The 26,431-nt window shown below is 37.8% G+C and overlaps 1 protein-coding gene across 1 annotated transcript in view; it reads left to right on the top strand.

Annotated features, from left to right (window-relative positions):
• The window catches only part of MYH15 (myosin heavy chain 15), a 148,023-nt gene that overhangs the window by 61,803 nt on the left and 59,789 nt on the right, over positions 1-26,431 (top strand). The window contains exons 22-28 of the mRNA XM_029939249.1: positions 2,633-2,769; positions 6,458-6,713; positions 9,727-9,969; positions 10,977-11,153; positions 12,852-12,997; positions 16,387-16,477; positions 18,714-19,103. Coding sequence (XP_029795109.1) covers positions 2,633-2,769; positions 6,458-6,713; positions 9,727-9,969; positions 10,977-11,153; positions 12,852-12,997; positions 16,387-16,477; positions 18,714-19,103 — 1,440 coding nt within the window. The remainder of the gene's footprint in view (positions 1-2,632; positions 2,770-6,457; positions 6,714-9,726; positions 9,970-10,976; positions 11,154-12,851; positions 12,998-16,386; positions 16,478-18,713; positions 19,104-26,431) is intronic.

The raw sequence follows: 26,431 nt of genomic DNA, 5'->3' as shown, positions 1-26,431 counted from the left end.
GGACTAGCATAAGTCACAAGAGTCTCCTAAAGCACAAAATTTGAGAAGCATTCACTATTAAGGTTATGTAAGTACTGATTTATACAACCCTAAAAGTGAGAGCTTCCTAAAAATTGTGCCTGACACCTCACTCACCTCACCTTGGCCATTACTAATAATTCTTGAAAATGTTCATGTGGACTCTTTAATACGGAAGACAAAATGACTTTCTTTGGAGCAGAGATCAGCAAACCTTGGCCTAAGGTCCATCTCTATGACCTATGTTTTGTATGTTAAAATGGTTTGAGCAATCCCTATCAAAATAACACCAGCATTCTTCACAGAGCTAGAACAAACAATCCTAAAATTTGTATGGAACCAGAAAAGACCCTGAATAGCCAAAGCAATCTTGGAAAAGAAAATGAAAGCTGGAAGCATCACAATTCTAGACTTCAAGACATATTACAAAGTTGTAATCATTAAGACAGTATGGTACTGGCACAAAAACATACACTCAGATCAATGGAACAGAATAGAGAAATGAACTCACACATGTATGACCAACTCATCTTTGACAAAGCAGGAAAGAATATCCAGTGGAATAAAGGGAGTCTCTTCAGCAAATGGTGCTGGGAAAAACTGGACATGCAGAAAAACGAACCTGGACTACTTTCTTACACCATACATAAAAATAAACTCAAAATGGATCAAAGACCTAAATGTAAGACAGGAAGCCATCAAAATCCTAGAGGAGAAAGCAGGGAAAAACCTCTTCGACATCGGCTACAGCAACCTCTTACTCTACTGTCTCCAGAGAAAAGAGAAACAAAGGCAAAAATGATCTATTAGGACCTCATCAAAATAAAAAGCTTCTGCACAGTGAAGGAGACAATCATCAAAACTGAAAGGAAACTGCCAGAATAGGAGAAGATATTTGCAAATGACATATCAGATAAAGGGCTAGCATCCAAAGTCTATAAAGAACTTTTTAAACTCAGTATCCCCCCAAGAAGTAATCCACTGAAGAAATGGGCAAAAGACATAAATAGACACTTTTCCAAAGAAGATATCCTGATGGCCAAACAACACATGAAAAAATGCTCAACATCACTCATCATCAGGGAAGTACAAATCAAAACCATAATGAGATACCATCTCACACTTGTCAGAATGACTAACATTAATAACTCAGGCAACAACAGATGCTGGTGGGGGAGCAGAGAAAGACAATCTCTTTTGCACTGCTGGTTGGAATGCAAACTGGTGCAGCCACTCTGGAAAATATGGAGGTTCCTCAAAAAATTAAAAATAGAACTACCCTACAACCCAGCAATTACACTACTAAGTGTTTATGCAACAGGTACAGGTGTGCTCTTTCAAAGGGGCACATCACTCAATGTTTATAGCAGTGCTATCGACAATAGCCAAAGTATGTCCATCAATGGATAAATAGGTAAAGAACATGTGGTGTATATACATATATACATATATATGCATACACGTATATATGCATATATATGTATAGACATGCACAATGGAGTATTACTCAGCAATCAAAAAGAATGAAATTTTGCCATTCGCAACTACATGGATGGGACTAGAGGGTATTATGCTAAGCAAAATTAGTCAGAGAAAACAAATATCATGTGACTTCACTCATATGAGGAATTTAAGATACAAACAAATGAACAGAAGGGAAAGGAAGCAAAGATAATATAAAAACAAGCAGAAGGGCAAAACAAAAGAGACTTAAATATAGAAAATAAGCAGAGGGTTGCTGGAGGGGTTGTGGGAGGGGGGATGGGCTAAATGAGTAAGGGGCATTAAGGAATCTACTCCTGAAATCATTGTTCCACTGTATGCTGACTGACTTGGATGTAAATTTAAAAATAAATAAATAAATAAATTCAAAATGGTTTGACATTTTTAAATGGTTGTTTTTTTTTTTAAAGAAGGGGGCAAAGGAAGAGGTGAGAATAGGAAAAGGATATGAAGAATATTCTGTAGATCTATGAAAATTCTATGTGATCTGTAAAGTCCAAAATATTTTCTATCTGGCCTTTTACAGAAAAGTTTGCAGACTCTTGCCTGGCACTTTGGACCACTTCCTGTCTGGGTCTAACTTAAAACTTAAACCAGGGTCTCTTGACAGCCTACACATTATTAACAGATAAGGAGAATATTTTATGTTTGTTTTACTTTTTAAAGTTTGTTTATTTATTTTTGAGAGCGACAGAGTGAGCTGGGGCAGGACAGAGAAAGAGAGAGAGAGAGAGGGAGAGAGAGAGAGAGAGAGAGAGAGAGAGAATATCCCAAGCAGGCTCTGCACTGTGGAGCCTGCTAGGTTCAAACCCACGAAGCTGTGAGATCATGACCTGAGCCAAAACCAAGAGTCAGATGCTTAACTGACTGAGCCACCCAGGGACCCCAAGAATAGTATATGTTCCTAAGGAACCAAAATAACCACAGGATTAAATAAAATATTTTTTGCAAACTTTGAATTTATAAAATCAAACTTTCTAGAACATGCATTTTACCTATTGAGTAAAACGTGACAACTAATCAATGAATGCATTAGTTTATACAGTCACTGATTAGACATTTAATGACTACCCATTATGAGTGGAACTAACATCTGACTTATTTCTTTTAGGTATTTTTAAAGGCTGGTTTTCTGGAACAACTGGAAACAATGAGAGATGAGAGACTTTCTGAAGTCTTCACATTGTTCCAGGCCAGAGTACGTGGCAAACTGATGCGAATCAAGTACCAGAGGATTCTGGAAGAGAGGTGTGATATCATTACCCTACACCCCCACTGCTAGCGTAGTGATGTGCCTAAATCAATGTGACCTTATCTCATTCTTATAATAAGTCAGGGTAAAGAACTGCAGCCTCTGCTTAGGTGGGGACATCACTTGAAAATTTCAAATCGTGAAACACCAAACAGCACAAAGGGCTTTTATTGCCTTATCCAACCAAGTATAAACATAATCCAAGTATCTTGTATTGTTTCCAGCCTTCCTTTTAGGGGCTTCTTTACACTCAAGGAAGACTGGATCTCTGAAAATGGTGTGACTCACATTTCATAATAGAAGCAGACCTGGAAAGGTTTGCGTGCCTCTCACAGTCAACTCTGGGGAACATGGTTGCAGAGTGAGAAGGTGTCCTGACCCCTTTACAACCTCCCCTGGATCAGAAACTGTGTCTGCTGGTGATAAGTAATCCTAACTCCATTACTTCATTTCAGGAAGCCTCACTAGGGACATTTATCACATTTGGACACTAGGGTGTAGGTTTTATCTAATAGAATCATGGAAAGCAAGCTTGCAAAATCTCTAAACAAAGGGACTCTGAGAAAGAAATTCTGCAATTGTTGCATTTATTTTTTCCATGGTGTAGTTTATCTTCTGAAGAGAGGTCCACAGGTCTTGGTATAACTTATTTAATTGACAGTCTGTTAATTCCTTCTGTTTGTCCAAAGAAGAAAAATATCATTGGATGGTGATATGAAAGATGTTAGAGAGACCTCTCCTCAGAGTCTTCTGTGACTCAAATAGTGCTCACTCTGGTATAGAAGTTTGGGGATTAGAAGACATGGCTTCTAGGACTAGTTATGTAAACATAGGTAAAACTCGTAATTTCTATGTAGTTTACTTCCTTCATCTGTAAAATGAGGTCTTTACTATCCATTCCTTCTAAATCATAGGATGGCTTTTAAAAAATATTATAAAATGTTTCAAATACACAAAAAAATACAGAAAATATTCTAATGCATTCTCATGGATATATCATCAAAGTATTTCAATTCCTAACATTTTTCTCTATAACTGCTCACGATTAAAATATTTACAAAATTGAAGCCCCTTGTTTATTTCTCCCTTGATCCAGGTCCTATACCTAGTTTCCCAGATCCTGAATTTGTGTTATCATTCATTGCATTTACATTTCATTTATAAAACCCATAAAAGCTATGTTTTCAGAGGCACCTTGGTGGCTCAGTTGGCTAAGCCTTTGACTTCGGCTCAGGTCATGGTCTTACCTTCATGGGTTCGAGCCCCGCATCGGGCCATGTGCTGACAGCTCAGAACCTGGAGCCTGTTTCCGATTCTGTGTCTCCCTCTTTCTCTCTGCCCCTCCCCCGCTCATGCTCTGTCTCTGTCTCAAAAAAAAATTTTTTTTAAAAAACACAACTTAAAAAAAAGCTATGTTCTCATACCTTTAACATATTTTTCTATAGTTGCTTAAAACATTGAAAAAATAAGTTAACAGATATAGTTGAAATCCCTTGTGGATTTCTGCTTTGATCCAAATCCTATGGGGATATGCAGATATCCTTAGAAGATTACATGGTTTGCATGTTTTCAGTCTTCACATAAATAATATTCTGTATATATTATCCTGAAATTTGTTCTTTATATTTGGGACTATTTTTTTAAACTTATTTTATCTATCTATTTATTTATGAGAGACAGTGTGCACAAGCGCGAGCAAGGGTGGGCAGAGAGAGAGAATCAAATAGGCTCCGCACTCAACATGGAGCCTGACTCAGGGCTCAAACTCAGGACCATGAGATCATGCCCTGAGTAGAAACCAAGAGTCGGACACTTAACCAACTGAGTGAGCCACCCAGGCACCCCTGAAATTTATTAATGTTTATAAATCTAGTGCTAGACTATGGACTTTAATTGCTCTATAGCATTCCATTGTACAAATATATTGTGATTTATTTATTCATTTTCCAGCTCAAGTAAATTTAACTCATTTACAATTTTTGCTATTAGAAACTGCTCTGTAGTGTGGTTTTTATAAATATCTGCTCCTGCACGTATGCAAGAGTTTCTTGAGTGCCGTGTTACTCAAAATGCTGGCTCACGCTGTGAGAGTTTGTGAATAGCAGCTGGTGAGGTTCACGCTTTGAACAGCTTTTCTCTCGGGTATGAATTATTAGACTTTAGCCTATACACAACTCTGTCTTCATGAGATATTGTCAAAATGCTTTCCAATTTACTCTTCACCAGAAGTGTATAAAAGTCTCATTGCTCTCTATTGTTACCAACTTACAGTATTTTGGACTTTAAAAACTTTTGCCAATCTTTGTCATATTTCTTACTTTGGGGAAAGCTATCATCCCCCTTTTACGATGAGGTTTACTATAGATTTTTTTTGTAGGTCTGATATATTGTGTGGAGGACATTCATCCCATCCTATTTTGTTATGTAATTTCATCAGAAAAATGGTTAAAACTTTATTTTCTGTATCTAGTGAAATAATCCCATGGTTTTTTGGTCCATTAACCTGTAAGTGTATCGAATTATATTAACAGATTTTTCAAAAATGCTAAACCCACTTTATTTTTGAAATATCTTTTTCATACATTGATGGGTTTGGTTGTAGTATAATCATAAGGATTTTTGCAATAATGTTCATGAATAAGTTTGGTCTGTAATTTTATCTTCTCCTGCTATGTTATTTGACTTTGGATCAAGATTACCTTAACCATATAAAACAAGTGGGAATGTTTCCTCTTTGTAAAACATGAAACAATTTATTTTCATTATCTATTCCTTAAATGGTTGGTAAAATTTGCCTGTAAAACCATGTAGATCTGTTGACAGGGTTTTTTGATAGATTTTATAATTTTGATTCCATTTATTTAATAGTTATATGCCATTGAGATTTTCTTTCTTCTTGAGTCAGTTTAAATGCGTTTATTTATTTTTTTTTAATGTACATTTCAGAGTGCCTGGGTGGCTCATTGGTTAAGTGTTGGACTCTTGTTTCAGCTCAGGTCATAATCTTACGGTTTGTTAAGTTCAAGCCCCGCATTGGGCTCTGCTCTGTCAGCTTGGGATTCTGTCTCCCTCTCTCTCTCTCCTACCCCACCAAAGGTTTTCTCTCTTTTCTCTCTCTCTTTCAAAATAAATGAAAATAAACTTAGAATAATTCCTGGAGTAGAATTTTTTCTTCATCCTGAGCCCAGAGCAAATGAGATGTATTTCTCTTTGACATCACTTTGTAACAGTGATGAATTTTTTAATTTTTATTTTCACTAAGGGTGACATTCTTGAATGTCTCAGCCTGTATCTTTATCCATGTGGATACAAAAATATAAATCCCTACAATATCAAGACTGGATCCCTCCTTCCATGAAGTTGGCCATGCTACACACACATTCATTTTTTTGTTAAGGTTTTTTTTTTTGATCCCTTATTCTTTCTTTCCTCTTTTAGGCTCAGCTCTTGAAGGATGTAATGAGAGTATTTTGGGGGACATCTAACCCACAATATTGCTAGCCCCAGAAGTCCCTCATAAGGCTTTCGCCAGAATCAAATGAGATCCCAGATGTAGAAGTGCTTTGAAGACTAATGAGAATTTTTAATGACTCCTAAAAAGATGCTTCTTAAGAATCTTAATTGGGAAAATAACTCTCAAATAGCCTGGGTTGACTTGCTTTTCTTCTTTCTCTTTTGATTCAGGGATGCACTTCTTTTGATCCAGTGGAACATAAGAGTGTTCATGACTGTGAAGAACTGGCCTTGGATGCGGCTCTTCTTCAAGATCAAGCCTCTTGTTAAATCTGCTGAAATGGGAAAGGAGATAGCTGCTCTGAAAGAAGAGCGTGTGCAACTCCAAAAAGCCTTGGAGAAATCAAAAACTGAGATGGAAGAACTGAAAGCGGAACAAGTCTCCTCCATCAGGGAAAAGAATGACCTGCTTCTTCAGCTGCGAGCTGTGAGTGGCTGCACCGTTTGTTCTTCAAATCAAGTTTTTAATTAGAGCCCCTTGTTTTGCAGGCAGTGTTCACTTGAGAACAATGAGGCATGTGCTTTTTAAATACTATAGCATTTCACCAAACACAATGGAAATACTTAAAAAGACACCCTGTTTCATAGTGAAGTGATTTCATTGGCAGGATGTCTTCGAAAAGGGGACAAACTGTTAGGTGGGTTTTAACTATATAAAAGCACCCCAATCTATCCTGGGGGCCACGAAGCTCTGGGTCTTAATTTAAATTTTGTATGGAGTTCCATACAAATCAAATTAGCCCCATTAGCAAATCAAAAGACAGATGTAGTAGATCCCAAGGAAGGTTTTACTGAGACCTTCAGGATTATTGCAGTGTGTTTCTGATCAGGTCCTGCAATATGTGCATTATAGACTCCGGACTCCTTTGAGTCCAATCTGATGCCAGTGTGCCATTACTCACTGCCTTTCACATTCTTCTTCTCTGGCCACTGTTATCCTCAAACATCCCAAAGACAGGGATGAGATTTTGTCCACCTTTATTATATTTTCTATCTCACTTAGCACAGGGCTAAATTAAAAGATACTGGGCTCCAATACAATTATATACCATATATAATACAATTCATATGATAAAATTATAAAACCTTTTTATCCTGCTTTTTTAACTTAATTGGAAAGCAGGGAAAATTTAGTAATTTTAGACTGACCTAAGTTATTCTTTTATTTTGGGGCTATACTATACGTCAGTGTTCCAATAGGCTATATTTCGCATAATAATTTCACCCAGACCTATATTTTTTGTACATATTTAACTTAGCAGTAGTTCCAGAACCTTAGCATATTTCAGCCTCACCTGGGATGCTTGTTAGAAATACAAATTCCTGGGCCCCACTCCAAACCTACTTTAAATTCATACTGTGAAAATTACAGTTCGTAATATCATGTTTTGTGTGGCTCAGGGGAGAGGCAGCTTTGGATGAGATCTGGCCTTCCAGTCTTCATCATTCTTCCTATGAGCAGAGTGAGTGGCCAGTGCTACCTAGGCTGGTATGGGAGATAGAAATGGACCCCACTCATGCAGGGGGTGGTAGGTAAAAACCTTGCATCTGTGATAAAGCAGCAGCAGGGCAAACCCAAAAAGGGTAAGATGAGTTCAAATTGTAAATGAGCTTTTATGTTTGTTTGTTTATTTATTTATTTTTGAGAGACAGAGAGAGACAGCACCAGCAGGAGAGGGTCAGAGAGAGAAGGAGACACAGAATCTGAAGCAGGCTCCAGGCTCTGAGCTAACTGACAGCACAGAGCCCAACACGGGGCTCGAACCCACAAACCATGAGATCATGACCTGAGCTGAAGTCGGACACTTAACTGACTGAGTCACTTAGGTGCCCTATAAGTGAGCTTTTAAAAGTCGACAAAGCTGTGAAGTATTTTATTATTTATTTTTAAGGGACACAGCTGAACACAGTAGCGATCAAGGAAAGAAGGGTTCTTATAAAATCATTCACTTACTCAAAACACCAACAGAAGTGAGTGAACCCATTCTGATCAACATTCTGAATATGTGAGAGAATAATTGCCACTGGGGAAAGGATGTTCCTACTGTTAGCCTGACATACCATTGCTCAGTCGGCCCTCAAATCCTGCTGTCATGTGTAATGAATGGATCAATGATGGTCGATTGGACTGTCTTCATTCAATGGTGGTGACAGGTCCAGTACACATACTGAATGGAACAGAGCAAATAAGCAGTCTGCTTGTCGACCTGGTGTGAACTAAGATCTAATGTTCCCATTATTTCCCAAACATTGGAAGCTTCTCTGATCTGCATGGACCCTTCCTGTTTTGTTTTGAATTTATCCTTTCTCTTTTAGTCCTCAGCGATGTTGGAGATTTACTATTTGATGCCTTCCCCATCTGTGCCTCTTTGGGCACCATTTGTTGGGCAGATGGCTATTCTCTCACCAAAAGTTAGCCAGAAACCAATGGTCTAGAATTTTGTCTTTCTCTTTTCTTGATCTGAGCTAATGAAACAATTTATGTGAGGCAAATAGATGGTTAATAAGTTGCCCAAAGTGGTGTATTGTAAAGGATGAATGAGGTCTAGAGATGGAAGACCGAGATGTATGTGAAGTTATGTTGCAATGACACCTATGGTAATTAAGAACTTGGTCTCAAAGAAGAGGTTTTATTTGGCCTCAGAGACAAATTAGAGAGGTTCAAAGTTATAAAACATGTTTTGTGGCAAAAAGACAAAAAGACAATTGACCCCTTCACTTTTTTTTTTTTGCTTGACCCATAACAGGAAGAATAGGTCACTCAGTTTAAATTGGAGACAGTATATTTGAAAGAACAAAAGGAAAGGCTATTTTACACTTCTGTGTATAACTTTTAGAATTTACTCTGGCAGAATCATTAAGGAAAAGGTTTTCATTGGAAATAGTTGTGAAACCTAGTTAGTGACTTGGAAGTAAAATTTATGAATTCAAATTATAAATAAAAAATATACAACTACTTGTTAGAAAATACCTATATGCATTAAAACAGTGCATCAGGGCATGTATAATAATATAAATATTCTAACGTCTGAGGGAATACTGCTTTCTTAAAAGACTGTATTCTGAGCAGGTATCAACCTCAAACTCTATGCCCATGTGGATGCTTCCAGAAGCTGTGATTTAAACAGTACACCACTGATTTTTGGAGGCATGTTAGCTCCTTTAGGCCACCAGGATTCTATTAAGTGCTTTAGAAGAGGTAATCTAATCTTCTGAATGGCCTCAAAGATCAAAAGCACCTCCAAGCACCAGCAACTCCTCCACTTCGCAACAATAGGATCAGGGAACTGGGAATATTATTTCACCTGCTGAGGAAAGGCGGGTGAAAGTGCTGGTCACAGGGCAAGCAATTATCTCTTTGCTATGCGTTAAGCAGCATTTTCGCCTAGCTGATAAATTATTTCCAGCTGTTGGCAACAATTTCCCCCTCATCATGGCAGGAGCAAGAGACCCTGGCAAATGTTGAAGAGCAGTGTGAGTCGCTGATTAAATCCAAGATCCAGCTGGAGGCCAGAGTCAAGGTGCTGTCAGTGCGGGTGGAGGAAGAAGAGGAGATAAATTCCGAGCTGACTGCCAGGGGGCAGAAGCTCGAAGATGAATGTTCCGAGTTGAAGAAAGAAATCGATGACCTGGAAACAATACTGGCGAAGTCACAGAAGGAGAAGCATGCTACGGAACACAAGGTACCTTTTCTATAATGTTAGGGAGGCCTGGATGCCCAAATTCTACTCCCTGTCAAGTTCCAGCACCAGACTTGCCTGGCTCAAATTAATTAACATGATGGCCTCCAACTTTGCAGCGGTGGGAGTCAGAACCTGTATAAAATGAAGTACCTGGTGAACTGTACTGTCCCAATTCAAACATCCAATTCAAACTTATGGAGCCCTACTTAATTTTCCAAATGAAACATTTTCACTTATTTCAATCTTATTACATCTGAAATATGATAGAAAAAGCAAAAGGGTTTCATCGGGCCTGTAAGTATCCTTTTTGGGGAAGATAGCTAGCATGATACAGTTTGCTGAAAGATGACCTGGAATATGTCTGAACCCATTAATTTAAACTTCGACCTTGAAGATGTCACTTTATTTCCAGTTAAAGATTTTGACTTGCTATCCACTATGGTTGAGGGTTGTAAGCTGTGCATCTGTGTATGGACTAAAACCAGCCGAGGACTCTGTACCAAACCTCTGATAAACAACTGCTCTCTAACATGACACTAATTTTGGCAGACGATTAAATAGCAACTCTTGTGCCATTGGTTCCCTTTCATAAAAAGCATAAGGGCCTGATATAGCCAGCTTCCATTTGTGCATATTTCAACAGCTTGAATGCTTCTTTCATTGCTACTGTCAGGATTTGAGACACAAGATTGCTCCATGACCCCTGAATACTCACAAAACTACCTATAAGTGGTGTCCTTGTTATATAATAATATGACACTCTAAAAATGGCATTGAATAACCTATTCTGATAATATCTGATTAACCTGAATACTTCATTCCCTAACTGTGTGTGTGTATAAGAAAAAGTGAATTTAGAGTTTTTAACAGTGTATTGGGAATTTGGTTCTTTATGACATTGGATACGTGTTGAGACTGTACTAAAAAAGAAAGAAGATGGCTGCCAGCAGTATGCCCACGTTCCCAATGGAAACTCTAGTGCTGCTGTCATTGTCATCTTCCCACAGGTCAAGAACCTGACTGAGGAAGTGGAGTCTCTAAGTGAGGATATCAGCAAACTTAAGAGAGCGGCCAAGGTCATGCAGGAGGTCCATCAGCAGACGCTGGGTGACCTATGCACAGAAGAGGAAAAACTCAGCAACCTGAACAAAGCCAAGGTGAAGTTGGAAAGGCAAGTAGATGAGGTAGGTAGTGTACTACCTAGCCAGTTGGCTCTCTGCATGCATACAAACCTCTGATTTTTACTCAATTTATCTTGACAGTTTTGGAAAAACTTAGTGGCATGGTTTGTTTCCTTAATATTTAGAAACATAGGTTTATTTTGTCTTAATGTACACTGAACCTCTGCAGTATAAAGAGAAGCCTCAGCATGAAATCTGTCAGTTTTTAAATACAACCTTCATACAACCCTGGGCAGTGGGAGAGCATTGAGATGAATTAAAAAGGGTTACCCTCCAAGTGACTGACTTTTCCCCATGGCTCCCCCAGAACCTGGTGTTTTGCCCGACAGATATGCAGGTTCTCTATTTGACATGAGGTTGAAAGATTAGTTTAAAGGCCCTGTTGTGTCTCCAGTGGTGTGCTGAGGTTTATTTATAATTGAAAGATATGTAAATCACAAGCTGTGTTCTACCTACACTTTGGGAAAATACTTTTGAGATTCTAAAGATGGTGTCCGTGTTCTGCCTCCAAACATCCTCTGAGATAAAGATGTTTCAAACCGCTCTTCATGGTTGCCTCACCATTCTTCCTACCCCTTGCTCCCTGCCCCGCTGACATAGCATATGCATTCACTCTCTTATTTGTTCCCAAAACTTAGCCTTTATAAAATTGCTGACAAGGGTGACCTGGTTTTATTTGAATTATTTGCTTCTTTTTCCTCATGCCTTTCCATCAATTTTCTCTATTACCTGTTAGTTGTTTCAATTCTCTTCCTATTTCCACTGATGGTGTGTCTCACAAAGCCTCAATATGAGGATTTATTGTGTGTACGAGCACTCTCTCGCTCATACACACACAGACAATTCCTTGTTCTCTCCTGGAGTTCATCTACTTTCAGCTTTTTACATACTCCTTCCAGAAATTCTCCCTCCTCCTCCCATTTGAATTTCATATATATTGCTGATTATAGGAAATGGCTTCTACTGCTGAAAAGTAAACATATCAATGAACAAATAGCCATAGTGTAACCGTTATCTAGCCTCCTGCTAAACCAACCTTGGTATTGCTGACAACACTAATCCAGACAAAACTGGAATGTTCCAACCACCTTGGCGGGGAACGAGACTATGACATACTGTTATGGACTAGAAGAGGCTACCAAGGTGGGAAAGAAGGTATAGAAATCATACCATGTGAGATGTGTTCAAAAGGGTCTGTGATACTGAGTTGGGAGACTTGGGACAGCTACCTTATATTCATAGATGTTCATGTGGAGACAGATTAGCTTTGTGTTGCTCCGGGAAGCCGAGTTTAGACTCATGAGAAGAATTTACTAGAATATTTTTGGTTTCTTATGAAGAAGCACTCCTGAGTAAATGGACTTATCCACCCATGAAATGAGCGGTCGTGTAAGGAAGTGGGCATCCCATCAGTGGGAAATAATCAAACCAGCCTCACTGGTTATTTATTACTGGTTCCTTCCTTAGGACCCACCTCATATTCTTCAATCTCTAAAGATTTTTTTTCATCACTGTAATTTCTAGACGTTTTGTTGTCCTAGTGATGCATGTAATATTTATTTTTAAATGTCTACATAACAGCATCATTTACATAATCTGTGCTTGTATCTTTATTTTTTTTCCAGAAGGTAAGTATTAATGAACACATCTAGTGAAGTGCAAACTTCACCTATTTGGTTAAATAATGCCTCCTTTTGTCAGCTTGAGGGTGCCCTTGAGCAGGAGAGGAAAGCGAGAATGAACTGTGAAAGGGAAAAGAGCAAACTGGAAGGCGATTTGAAGCAGAACCGCACGAGTGTGGAGCACCTGGAGGGCGGCCAGCGGCAGCTGACAGAAAAACTGAGGACGTAAGCCACCGTGGTGTGGGCCTGAGATTCAGGGAGACCTTATCTTGGAAGGAAGAGCTTTCCCATGTCACTTGTCCTCATGACTCCAGGGCCAGATGTCTCAAGACCCGACAGGGAAGATAACAAGCCTAGGAAATGAATTTTTTTTTTTTTTGCTGGACTTTATTATATGGTTCTAAAAAGAGAGTAAATGCATAATCTAGAAGACATCTGACTAGCAGATGGGAAAGAAAGGAGTAAGGCATATGAGATGTGAATTATTGGAATTTGAGGTTACAAAACCCAAACTAAAAATGGCTCACTTTTACTCATGATGACACCAATGGCATAAAAAGTAAAACAAAACAAAACATCCCAATCCTCTTAATATGAAATTCAATATAGCCTTTGATCATTTAAAAAAAGGTTGTCAGATATAACTTCATTAATATTTTTATAGCTTTTCTATTAAGTAATTTACCATCTAAATATTAAACCTTAAAATTTAAAGCAAAACATAACAATCAAAATTAGCCAAACTTTCAGCTCACATGAATTCAAGGCAAAGTGGCTTTTAAGTTTAGTTTTACTGCTCAGTGAAATGGACTTTCTCATCTTGTCTCTTGTCGTCCCCTGCTTAGCTAGACTTCCTTCTCACCATTAGGGGTTTTCAAGTTATTGAGAAAAGATAAAATAAGAGGAGGAAACAGTGAGATTCAAGGGTGAGGTAAGACCAGGGTAAAGCAGGGAGCACATCAATCACTGGGGCCACAGGGAAGAAGAGAAGAGAGTCAAGTGAGCAGCTCTGAGCTTCTGGTTTTTCTGTTTGTATACATGAGTTGCCATGATCCATGCTCACGTTCAGGTTTGGTTCATATTCTAATGAGTTACTGAACTTGATAGGTGTTTGGAAAAGAAGTAACCCTATAAATGTACAGAACACTGAATGATGATAGAGGTCTCTTAGCATTCCATTTTAAGATGATGTTTCAGCTCAGCAAAGTGAACATGATGTTCCAGGTCCTTGTAGGCCATGGGTCAAAGAGCTCTGGCATTTTAGAAATCCATGTTTTTTGAAAGATATAACATTAACTGTGAAACTTTCTCTCTAAATGGATTTATGTATATATATATATATATATATATACATACATATATATATATACACACACATACATATATATATATAGAAGCTTAACACATGATAAAGGTGGCATTTCAAATTAGTGATGATTGGATAGAGTACTTAATGAATGGTGCTGAGAGTATTAGCTATTCGTTTTCTGAGATGAAAGTTAAATTTCTACCTCATGCTGCTCATACACAAAAATCCAGTTGCATTAAAGAATTAAATGTAGGGGCACCTGGGTGGCTTAGTTGGTTGATGTCTGGCTTTGGCCCAGGTCATGATCTGATGGTTTGTAGGTTCAAGCCCTGTGTCAGGCTCCATGCTGACAGCTGGCTCAGAGTCAGGAACTTGTCTTCAGATTCTGTGTCTCTTCAGATTCTCTCTCTCTCAGCCTCCCCTGCTCACACTGTCTCTCTCTCTCTCAAAAATAAGTAAAACATTAAAACATTTTTTAAAAAAGAATTAAATGTAAAAACAAGGCTATAAAGCTGTTAGAAGATTCCGCATTATTCACAATAGCTAAGATATGGAAACAACCTAAATGCCCATTGATGAATAAATGGATAAAGAAAATGTAGTGTTTATACATAATTGAATTTTATTCAGCCTTTTAGTATATTTTATTTATTTTATTTTTGAGAGAGAGAGAGAGAGAGAACATAAGGGAGAGCCAGAAAGAGAGGAAAAGAGAGAAAATCCCAGGCAGACTCTACAGTCAGCATGGAGCCCAATGCAGGGCTCAGTCTTACAACCATGAGATCGTGGCCTGAGATGAAATAAAGAGCTGGATGTTCAGCTGACTGACACCCAGGCACCACTATTATTCAGTCTTTAAAAACAAGGTAATTCTACCATACGTGACCCCATAGATGAATCTTGGGGATACAATACTGAGTGAAATAAAGCAGTCAGAGAAGAACAAATACTTCATGATTCCATTTATGTGAAGCATCTAAAATAGTCAGATTTGTAGAAACAGAGTAGAATGGTGTTGCTTAGGGCTGGAGGGAGTGGAACGTAGGGACTGTTATTCACTGGGTATAAAGTTTCAGTTATACAAGATGACTGAGTTCTAGAAATCTGCTATACAACATTGTATAGTTAACATTACTGTCTTGTGCACTTAAATATTTATTAAGAGTGTACATCTCATGTTAAGTGTTCTTACCACAACTGAAACAATAAAAATTATTGGAAGAAAATTTAGGTAATAAGACTTAGGAAATTGGCAGCTTAAGTTTTCCTGAATAAGTGACAAAAGCCAAAGACAGAAAAAGAATATGTTGGTACATTTAATGATATTACATTTCTAAACATTTATATGGCAAAATCCAACATAAATAAAATTGGAACAAGTTACACAAGGTGTGAGAAATATTTGTAAGAGATATCAGAAAATAGAAATACTAAAAGAAAATCTGTAATTCATTAATTATATGAACAACCTAGTAGACAAAAGATCGAAGAATACCACCAGGTAGTTCATTTGGCTTATTGGCCATTTTTAAATTCTCATGGTTGACAGGATGCTGCCTCAGCGTTAAACAAGGACATTAAAAAGAAAGGCATTTCAATTTTCCAATTTCTGTCAGATTAGGAATAATTTAGAAGTATGCTAATATTAAGCGTAAATTTAGAGAAATAATCTCACACTTCTATTGGAGGGCAAAGGGCAGGGTTATATATTTTTAAGCATACACTTATGCCTGACCCAGCAATTCCCTATTCTGTATCCACTCTAAGGAAACACTCACATGTGCACAAGGGGGCACGGTTATGAACAGTGTTATTTACAGAAGGAAAATATTGGGCAAAACCTAAGGGCTTATTAATAGGGAAGTGGATAAATCAACTATAGGATGCCTAAATTATGGAATAGTATGTCACAGTTGATTTTTAAATGAAGTAATTTATATGTGGGTCAACATGGAAAAACCTCAAATGTGTTATTGGGTTAAAAATAAGTTATGGAAGAACTATAAATACAAATGTATACCTTTTACAGTAAAGAAAAGGAAACTATTTCTACCTCTATAGAAATACACATATCTGTTAATACTTAGAAAAATATCTGGAAGGATTCATACCAGATTGATAATGGTGGCTACCTCTTGGGAAGGAACAAAGATGGGGTGTGGTAGCAAAGGAGACTTCAGATATAGATTTCGTAGTTGAATTTTTACAAGAGAATAATTTCATGTGTTACTACTGTAATTTTTTAAATATTTAAGTCAAATGTTATCACCTAAGAAATTCTATTTGATACATTTCTCACTTACAGGAAAGAACTAGAAATAAATCAGATGAGTTCAAAGATGGAGAAGGAGAAAGGCCTGGTGGTTCAGCTTCAGAACATGGTTAAGGAACTTCAGGTAACCATTTGTCATGTAGCTGTTTGTAGATTTGTGGGTGATAATTAGTACTTTAATGACAAATGCTTTGCCAAGTTATTTATACCTGAGGCAACCAAGGACAGAAGCAGAAAAGAGCAGTGGTTAAGAAGGAACACTGGCATTCCACAGACAGGTGAATTGGAAAAAATACGTTTTAAGCTTAGATTTTCATACCATAATAAAAACAGGCAATTTGTTGAGTATTTGCAGTGAACCAAACCTTGTACTAAAATCCTAGATACATATTTTTCCAGTTATTAATCTTCCTGACAGCCTTTGAGCTAATATTATTAAATTCAACCGTACATTTAAGAGGTAAGCATAGTGCCTGATCCATGGTAAGTATTCAGTATTAGCAATTTAATTTTTTATGATGATTAGTCTTTGTGATCAGAAAGCAATTCTATTTCTGTGCTGAAAATCTGTTTTGCACCTACTTGTAGTTTCAAAGCATTATTTGATAATGGGAAGCTACTTATAAGTTTTAGACCATGTGGCTGTTTTATACTATTTGACCATGTTAGAAAGCAATATAAATACTGAAATATGGATAGATATATACACATACATACATATATGTAACTCCTCACATATGCTGTATGCATATACATCTGTATGATACATGTTTTTCCTTTGGAGCTAAATATTTGTCTAATGTAACTCAAGATAATTTTGAACCTCTTTCTGATCATTATTTTCTGAGACATTTTAAACCAAATAAGAAAACCAGTCTCACTGATTTATAGGCATGATTTCAAACACAATATTAATCTTTGATTATCTATCATATTCACCAGGCTTGTCTTCAAATGATACTTGACTTTATCCAAAATAAAAAGACTCAAAAACTTCAATATACCCACAAGACAAATTTTCTTACCTTGATGACTTTAAAAAAATGCTCGGGGCACCTGAGTGGCCTAGTTGGTTAAGCCTCCGACTTCGGCTCAGGTCAGATCTCACGTTCGTGGGTTCGAGCCCCGCGTCAGGCTCTGTGCTGACAGCTAGCTCAGAGCCTGGAGCCTGTTTCCTGTCTTGTGTCTCCTTCTCTCTCTGCCCCTCCCCCTCTCATGCTGTGTGTCTCTCTGTATCAAAAATAAATAAAACATTAAAAAAAGTTTTTTAAAAAATGCTCTAAGATTATTTCTGATGATATGTTTCAGAAATGTTTGCTTAATGATAGCATTGTTTGGGACAAATGTATTGGATCCCAGAATAATTGGTTGAAAAGAGGATCACGTTTACTTTGGATGTGGAAATCACAAATTTTTTAGTGCCTTCTCTCTCCCAACTCATCTACAGATCTGGTAGCCTACATATTGGCATGATCTAGATTGGCATCCTCTAAGCCATGGTACTCTGATTTAAAGGAAAGGAAAACATACTCTAAAATAGATTCTATCCTTTTTCAGTCCCATCCTAACCGATGCCTAATTGTTTGAGGTAATGTTACTGAACATCACTGGCTTTCCTGTGCTGTACTATAATGATGCTATCAAGATTTGTAGAGCTATTTGCCCTTATACTACAAGAGTTTGGGGCTCTGAGAGTTCTTATCAGTAATTTCCTTTATCTAATAATTCTGCCTCTAATGGTATCAGATTACTATTCACTATAGCACTCCCCATTACTCCACCCATTTTAATTCATTATTTCTGATCTCTTGGTACTTGAAATCTGCAGACTAAGAAACCAAGTAACCAAGTTTGGCAGAACTCTGTGTGAAATTAAATTGATGCTCTTTCTTACGAGTAAGTGGCTTGAACTCAGATTTATTTGATTAATCAGGTATTTGCCCAAGATCCTAATAATTGAGATTGGTAAATGAATCCCAGATGAGTGAGGTATTGTGTATAAAATTCATCATGTTAGTTTTATTAAGCTCTTAAATTTATTTTTTTTGTTCTATGAAAGGTGTTCCTCTTCTTTTGGAAAGTGCTCTTTACTGTAGTTTCTCCTCCATGTATAGAATTTAATGAAGTTGCTCATCAGCAAGGGTTGGACAATCTGGAGGAAGGGCATATTTGAATTCTGGTCCTTGTGGTGATTTTGGGGAAATCATTTAATTTCTATGTATTCTATCTCCTTTATAAGATGAGAACCAAAAGTGTTATGTGACTTAGTTTTGATACATTTTTAAAAAGTACAGTAAAGCTCTTGAATATAAAATATGCTACAAGTGCTTAGTAAAAGTCAAAATTATTTATTGCTGCAGACTCAGATACAGGATTTGAAAAGGGAACTGGAAGCCGAAAGGACCACTCGAGCCAAGATGGAGAGGGAGAGAACTGACCTCACGCAAGAACTGGAAGACTTGAATAAAAGGCTGGAGGAGGCAGGAGGCACAAGGTTGGCTCAGTTAGACATAATGAAGAAACAGGAAACAAAATTGCAGAAGCTTCGCCAAGGCATGGAAGAGGCCACACTGCACTTTGAGGCAACTTCTGCCTCTTTGAAGAAAAGACATGCAGACAGCCTTTCTGAGCTCCAGGGCCAGCTAGAAAATCTACAACAGGTCAAGCAGAAATTGGAAAAAGACAAGAGTGACTTGCAGCTACAAGTAGATGACCTCCTGACCAATATTGAGCAGATGACCAGAGCTAAGGTAAACATCCCCGAGTCTACCTTATGGACTTCAGAACATGTAAGTAGTTAGGGGAGGCAAAGGAAAAGAAAAATAAACCAGACTGGTGACTTGAAGTGTTTGCTAATGTAGGCTATATTTCTTTTGATTGACTAGATCAGGCTTAAGCTCAGTGCACATTGTTAATGTCACATGGCTATTACCTGACTGTAACTTGACAGGAGCTTCTGGTTTTATTGGAGCTCCAAGCCATGTTTCTTATGAGTCTTTCTGGTGATGACATAAGCAAGTAGGCTTGAAAGTGAAGCCACTAGCTATGTGAGTGGTGTGTCTCTCTTGAATAATGGCTTTGCACTGGTAGCACACCTTGGGGGTGGCTCCAGTGCCACAATGAATGGTAGATGCAAAGAACTTTGCTAAGGGGAGAGACTTTTTCTCCATCATGTTCTCTGGTATCTCTTTGACCAGCCAGCATGAGAAGGAAGTTTCACCATGCATTCTTTCTTTCCCTAGGCCATTAATCCATACAGTACATGCTCTCATATCAAATGACTAGTATCAGATCACAGGTAATGGCATCCTACCTTCTGGTAGTTGAGAGGTGGCTTAGTTTAGGTTAAGCAGAACAAATACAGGCCTCCTTCATTTTAGTGAGCTTTGCTTTAGCTTCACAGATATTGTGTTTTTCTTTACACTTGAAGGTTTGTGGCAACCCTGAGCGAGTCTATTGGTGCCATTTATCCAACAGCATTTGTTCACTCCATGCCTCTATGTCACAGTCTTGTAATTCTCACAACATTTAAAACTTTTTCATCATTATTATATTTGTTAGAGTGATCTGTGATCAGTCATCTGTGATGCGACCATTGTAATTGTTTGGGGGCACCAAGAGTCATGCCCATATCAAACAGCAGACTTACTTGATAAGTGTTCCACCAACTGGCTTTCCTCCTAACTCTCTTCCTCTCCTTAGGCCTCTCTTTCCCTGAAACACAACAATATTGAAATCAGGCCAGTTAATAACCCTACAATGCCTCCTAAGTGTTCAAGTGATGAGAAGAGTTGTACATCTCTCACTTTAAATCAAAAGCTAGAAATGATTAAACTTAGTGAGGAAGGCATGTTGGAAGCCAAGACAGGCTGAGAGCTATCTAGGTCTCTTATGCCAAATGGTTAGCCAAGTTGTGAATTCGAAGGGAAAATTCCTGGAGGAAATTAAAAGTGCTACTTCAGTGAGCACATGAATTATAAGCAAGTGAAATAGCCTTATTGCTGATAATGGAGAAAGTTTGAGTGGTCTGGATAGGAGATCAAACCAGCTACAACATTCTCTTAAACCAAAGCCTAATTCAGAGAAAAGCCTAACTCTCTTCAATTCTGTGAAGGCTGCAAGAGGTGAGAAAGCTGCAGGACATGTCAAAAGCTAGCAGAGGTCGGTTCATGATGTTTAAGGAAAGAAGCTGTTTCTATGATACAAAAGCGTAAGGTGAAACAGCAAGTGCTGAGGTAGAAACTGCAGTTAAGTTTACCAGAAGATTTAGGTAAGATAATTTATGAAGGTGGCCACACTAAATAAGGATTTTCAATGTAGAAAATCTTCTGTTGGAAGAGGATTCCATCTAGGACTTTCCTAACGAGAGAGGAGAAGGCAATGCCTGGCTTCAGAGGACAGGCTAACTCTTGTTAGGGGCTGAAGTTGAAGCCAGTGCCCATTTTCCATTCTGAAAACCCTATGGCCCTTAAGAATCATGCTAAATGTACTTTGCCTGTGCTCTAGAAATGGAACAACAAAGTCTGGAAGATAAAACGTATTTAAAGCCCACTGTTGAGATTTGTTCAGAAAAGAAGATTCCTTTCAAAGTAGTACTATTCATTGGCAATGCACCTGTCACTAAAGAGCTCTGATGAAGATATACAAGAAGATTCATGTTGTCTTCATGCCTGCTAACACAACATCCATCCTACAGTCCATGGATCGAGGAGTCATTTTGACTTTCAAGTCTCATGATGTCAGAAATACGTTTTGTAGGTCTATAGCTGTCACAAATGGTGATTCCTCTGATGGATCTGGGCAAAGTAAATTGAAAACCTTCTGGAAAGCATTCACCATTCTAGATTAAAAACATTCATGATTCACAGAAGAGGCCAAACATTAGCAGGAGTTTCTAAGAAGTTGGTTCCAATCCTTCCAGAAAACTTTGAGAAGTTCAAGATGCCATTCTGAAGATGTCAAGAAAGCAAGAGAACTGGAATTAGAAGTGGAACCTAAAAATTCACCTCAGTTTTATGATACAACTTTAACAGATGAGGAATTGCTTCCTATGGATGAGCAAAGAAAGTGTCTTCTTGAAATGAAATCTACTCCTGGTGAAGATGCCGTGAAGGTTATTGAAATGACAACAAAGGATTTAGAATATGACATAAACTTAATTGATCAAGCAGCAGCAGGGTTTGAGGGGATTGACTCCAATTCTGAAGGCAGCTCTGTGGGTAAAATGCTATCAAGCAGCATCACATTACACAGATATCATTTATGAAAGGAAGAGTCAAATGATGTGTCAAAAATCATTGTTGTCTTATTCTCAAATATTGCCACAGTCATCCCAACCTCCAGCAACTAGCACCCTGGTCAGTCAGCAGCCATCAACATTGAGGCCAAGGCCTTCCACCAACAAAAAAAATTATGAGTCTTTGAAAGACAAGATGAGATGAGATGATGGTTAGCATTTTTTAACAGTAAAGTATTTTAAATTATGGCACACACATTGCTTTTTTAAAAGACATAATGCTAATGTGCAGTTAATAGACTACAGTGTAACGTAAATACAACTTTTGTGTGCACTGGGAAACCAAAAACTTCACTGACTTGCTTTATTGTGATAGTACCTTTATTGCAGTTGTCTGGAACTGACCCCACAGCTTATCTAAGGTAGGACTATGCCCAGTGTCACATTCTCTTTGTGAGCAGAATCTGTGAAATTATCTGGGAAAGAGACAGACCAACAATAAAGCTCAACCTTCATGGACCATGGCCAGAAAAATGCAGCATTTCTTCAGAGATACTGAACAACTCCTGCAATATTTAGCTTTAATTCCCTTTAAAAACCACATTGGGTAAAAGAAACATAAACATCCTGCTTTTCCTTCTCTTTCTCTATACTCCCCCTGCCACCCTACTTCCAATTATCTTAGAATATAAATCTAGTAAGGATTTAAGTCCTCTCTCCTCTTTCTTATCTGTATTCTGCCTTTTATATGGACTCATCTTTCAGCAATGAAAGCATTCTTTCTCCATGCCCTGTAGGCTTCATTTGCTTTACTCAGCCCAAATGAGGCTCTAGAAGTCCTTACTCTTCATAATTTGCTCTGCCTCTTGTTTATCCTCAGGAATTCTTCTGTTTCTGCATATCTTAGTAGGAAGTCATAGTCATAAAACTGTTGATAGGTTCATCATAAATCCATACTAATTAGGTATGAATTCGATACTTTCCAATTTCCTCTAGAATTTCATTGCTGCTCAGAAGTTCTTTATTCTTCTAATTCACTTTCTGTTATATTTTAAACAAAATCCTTCCTCAGATTCTAACCCTGACTTTCTAAATCCTTTTCAATAAATGGTAAGACCTAACTGATAAAATCAAGACCATTCAGTATAACTTTTCTCTTCACCATAACTTCTCTCTTCACCTTATATTTTTCTTACACTCATCCATTTCTTTCCTTCTTGTCCCAAAGAATAAAATATTTTTCCACATAACCATTATTCACCCTTTGCTAAAACAAACCAAAATAAAAAAGACTTTTCCTCAGATATTAGGAGGAGGAAAGCAAAGTCTATCTATATCTGCCTTAATCTGTCTCCCTGACCAAAGAGTATTGTTCTATTTATCTATTGCTGTATAACAAATCATCCTTAAACCTTGTAGTTTGAAATAGCAATTTATTATCATCTCCCTTGGTTCTGGGGTTGACAGGCTTAGCTCAGATGGGAGTTGAGACTGGAGTCATCTGAAGGTTTATTCATTCCCATGTCTGGCTCCTGGGCTGGGACAATCAGAACAGCTGGGGCTAGTTGGAAATTCTCTCACCAGGTGCCTAGCTTGGGCTTCCTCACAGCATGGCAACCACAGAGGCCTTGGACTTCTTACAAGGATATTTAGGGAACAAAAGCAAGTATTACAAGAGACCAAGGCAGAAGTTTCAACAATTCTTGTGAGGCAGACTTACAATGCAGTGGAGTGACTCAGTTATAAGTCACAAGTAGGGGTCTACACAAAGGTGTGAATACCAGAGGGTGTGGTTCATTGGGAAGTCATCTTTGGAGACCAGCACCCACCACTCACCAACACTCATCTCCTCACCCCTCTAATCCCCACAGTGTCTTTTCTTTCCCCTGCATTACTTAAAAGTATTCTCTTAAATTGTTTTTTCAAAGATCATTAATGTTATCCTTTCCTCAAATTAACATGTCTAAAACCAAACTTACGACCTTCTTCTGAATCTGCTGTTTTTTCTGGACATTTCTGTCACTGGCACCCTGTTTCTTCCAGGCTCTAAGCCTGTAATTGATTATGTGTTTCCTCTCTTGTTCTTTGTTTTCCAATCAATTTCTTGCAGCAGGTCAAATCTTCACTGTCTTACAGTTTTCCATTCCATACCCACATACAGGTAGGACTTTCATTACCTTTTAACTGACTATTAAAGTGGTTTCCTAATTTTTTGCTTATAGTTTTTATTTTCTCAATCTATCCTATGTAGTATACATATGAATATTTCTAGACATGACTTTATAGAACCATGTCCCTGCTTAACAGTGAACTCCAAACTGCTGCTTTTCATGACACTCTGTGGCCTGTGATCTGACTCAACTTGCCCTGCCAATTTTAGGTTCCATTATTTTGCTTCACGAACCTTCCATTTCAGCCAAGCTAATATGCTTGGCTTTTGCCAAATATCCTTTTTCCACCAATATGCCTTTTCCAAACTAAGCCCTCTCCTTGGAATGCTCAAGTTCAACTTCCCATATTAAAACTTTATCCATTTTAGAATTACTATAGCACTTTTGGGATCTTTCTTGTATTGCTGCATTATATAGTCTTTTAACTTTGCTTAAATAGAAACCATCTCTAGGGCAGAAACTAGGTCTTATTTTACTCATGTTTACTATATGATACGCATAACTTGTATACTCAAGTACTAGCATTAACTTTTATATATGCCTCTTGGGAATTCTGTGGCACATAGATTCAGTGACTATCCAAGGTCATGAAATTATGGCAGAGATGAGCCTTGACTCCAAATTCTGTTTATGGTGGTGTGTGGCCATATTCTGCTGCTACCTTAAATATTTCCTGGTGGGATAAATTGATTCTGTTCACTCTCATAGGCATATATATTATGCTAAATTTTTTTCTTGAATTTTTTATTCATCTTTTTCTGAATTATAATGCCAGGAGTGCCAATACGCAGTGGTACAGTGGGAACTGAAGCATTTTCAAAAAGCATATTATGCTGACAGAGAAGCCCAGGGAAATTTAGAAGTTATAGGCAATCTCACAATTATCTTGATTATTTTGAATTCCCACTGGTTCCTGCATTTCTGGGAGGCAGCATTTTTAGGCAGCAGTTTAAGAATCAGCTTTAAGATGAATGTGCATTATTCCATTAACCTTTTCTTTCCTAGTATGAAAATTAATGCCTATCCTTATGCTTAAATTTGAAGTTCTTTTGAAGGTACAAACTATTTGAATGATATATCCTTGTATAGACTACTTTTAGATAAACAATTTCATTGTCTTTTGCAGATCCTACTTATAAAAAGACATTGTAAAGAGAAAACGCTATGCCAGTGGTTAACATTGTCCATCAATACCTGCCATTTAAAGCTATGCCTCAGAGCAAGTGCCTTTTCTGTCTGCCCAGGTGGGGTTGTGTCTGCACACAGCCCAGCTGGGCTTTACTACACAGGAGTCTCCTAAAACCTGGGGATTCCTTGGCTCCTTTGCTCGCCATTTCCACACACCATTGACTAAGTTGTCTTATAGAGATCTGTGTTCATTCGCCCTCAGCAAACAGGTGCATAGCATAGAATATTCACGGCCATAAACAGAAGTGCCATTTCTCACACCTGGATGTCTTCTTCCTAGCCTAATTAATGGCTCATTTATTATTGGAAACAACATAAAATAAAGATGGTTCACACAGTTACCATATTTTTATCCCATTTCCTCTGGCACTCAGGACTCATGACAATATGAGCCAACTAGGATGTCATTGTAACATTCCCTTTGTTATTACTACTTCATATAACAGATATTTAGGAATCTGGTATTTGAATTTTTTTTTGACTCTGCACAGGAAGTTACCAGTTCAAATCTTGACTCTAATACTAGCTCTGTGTATTTGGACAACGTGTTTAGTCATTCTGACTCTGTTTTCTCATTTATAAAACAGAGGCAATCTGAACTTTTAAGGGATATTTTGATAAAAAAAAAATGACAGTGCCAACTTTTTAAAATTGCTTTTAGGAAGAAAAGCAAACCTATTCAACATATAAATATAATTAGACATTTCATTTTGTCAAAAGACTGTTACATTTATTACTACTATAGTTTTTCTTTAGTAGTACGTGGAGAATATAGATAACTGAATGTGCTTGACCTTTAACATCAGTGCTGTATCCTACATGATGCTGGTGGCATTGTATGAGAAGCTGGTCATTGATTCTCTGCCAAGTTCGGCCACATAATCGCCAGCAAGCCTGGGTGTGCTATGGAACATCTTTGAGCTTGAACTCTATGACATTCTTTATCAGCTTCCAAATGGGCATGTGCCTGCTTGGCTCTTCACTTGTTTCCTAATCAGTGGATAATACCTTGACCAAGCTAAAAAAAATAAATTTGGAGTTGGGGCTTTCTTCTGAAAATTTTTTTAAACATTTATTTATTTTTGAGAGACAGAAAGAGATCATGAGCAGGGGAGGAGCAGAGAAAGAGGTACACACAGAATCAGAAGCAGGCTCCAGGCCCACAAATTGTAAGATCATGATCTGAGCCAAAGTAGGATGCTCAACCAACTGAGCCACCCAGGCACCCCTTGGAGCTTATAAGCAAAGCTTGAATGTGACCTACAAGTAAACTTTAGTGGGCATGTTTGCCAATCTCTCACCAAAGCTGTGATTCAATTATCTTAGACATCTGTTAAGTACCCATTTTGTGTCCAGCACTGAACAATGCTTTAAGAATATAAGAAGATATAATCGAGTAGTTTTTCATTGCGCATTTAGAATAGTCACTAATGTAAGCTTGAAGAGAATGATCTTCAACACAGTGTTGTCTCTAGCTGGAGGT

This window comes from Suricata suricatta, chromosome 5, assembly GCF_006229205.1.
Source record: "Suricata suricatta isolate VVHF042 chromosome 5, meerkat_22Aug2017_6uvM2_HiC, whole genome shotgun sequence".
NCBI classification, from domain to species: Eukaryota; Metazoa; Chordata; class Mammalia; order Carnivora; family Herpestidae; genus Suricata; species Suricata suricatta.
Note: the sequence above shows the minus strand (reverse complement) of the source record. Positions and strands in the feature narration are given on the sequence as shown.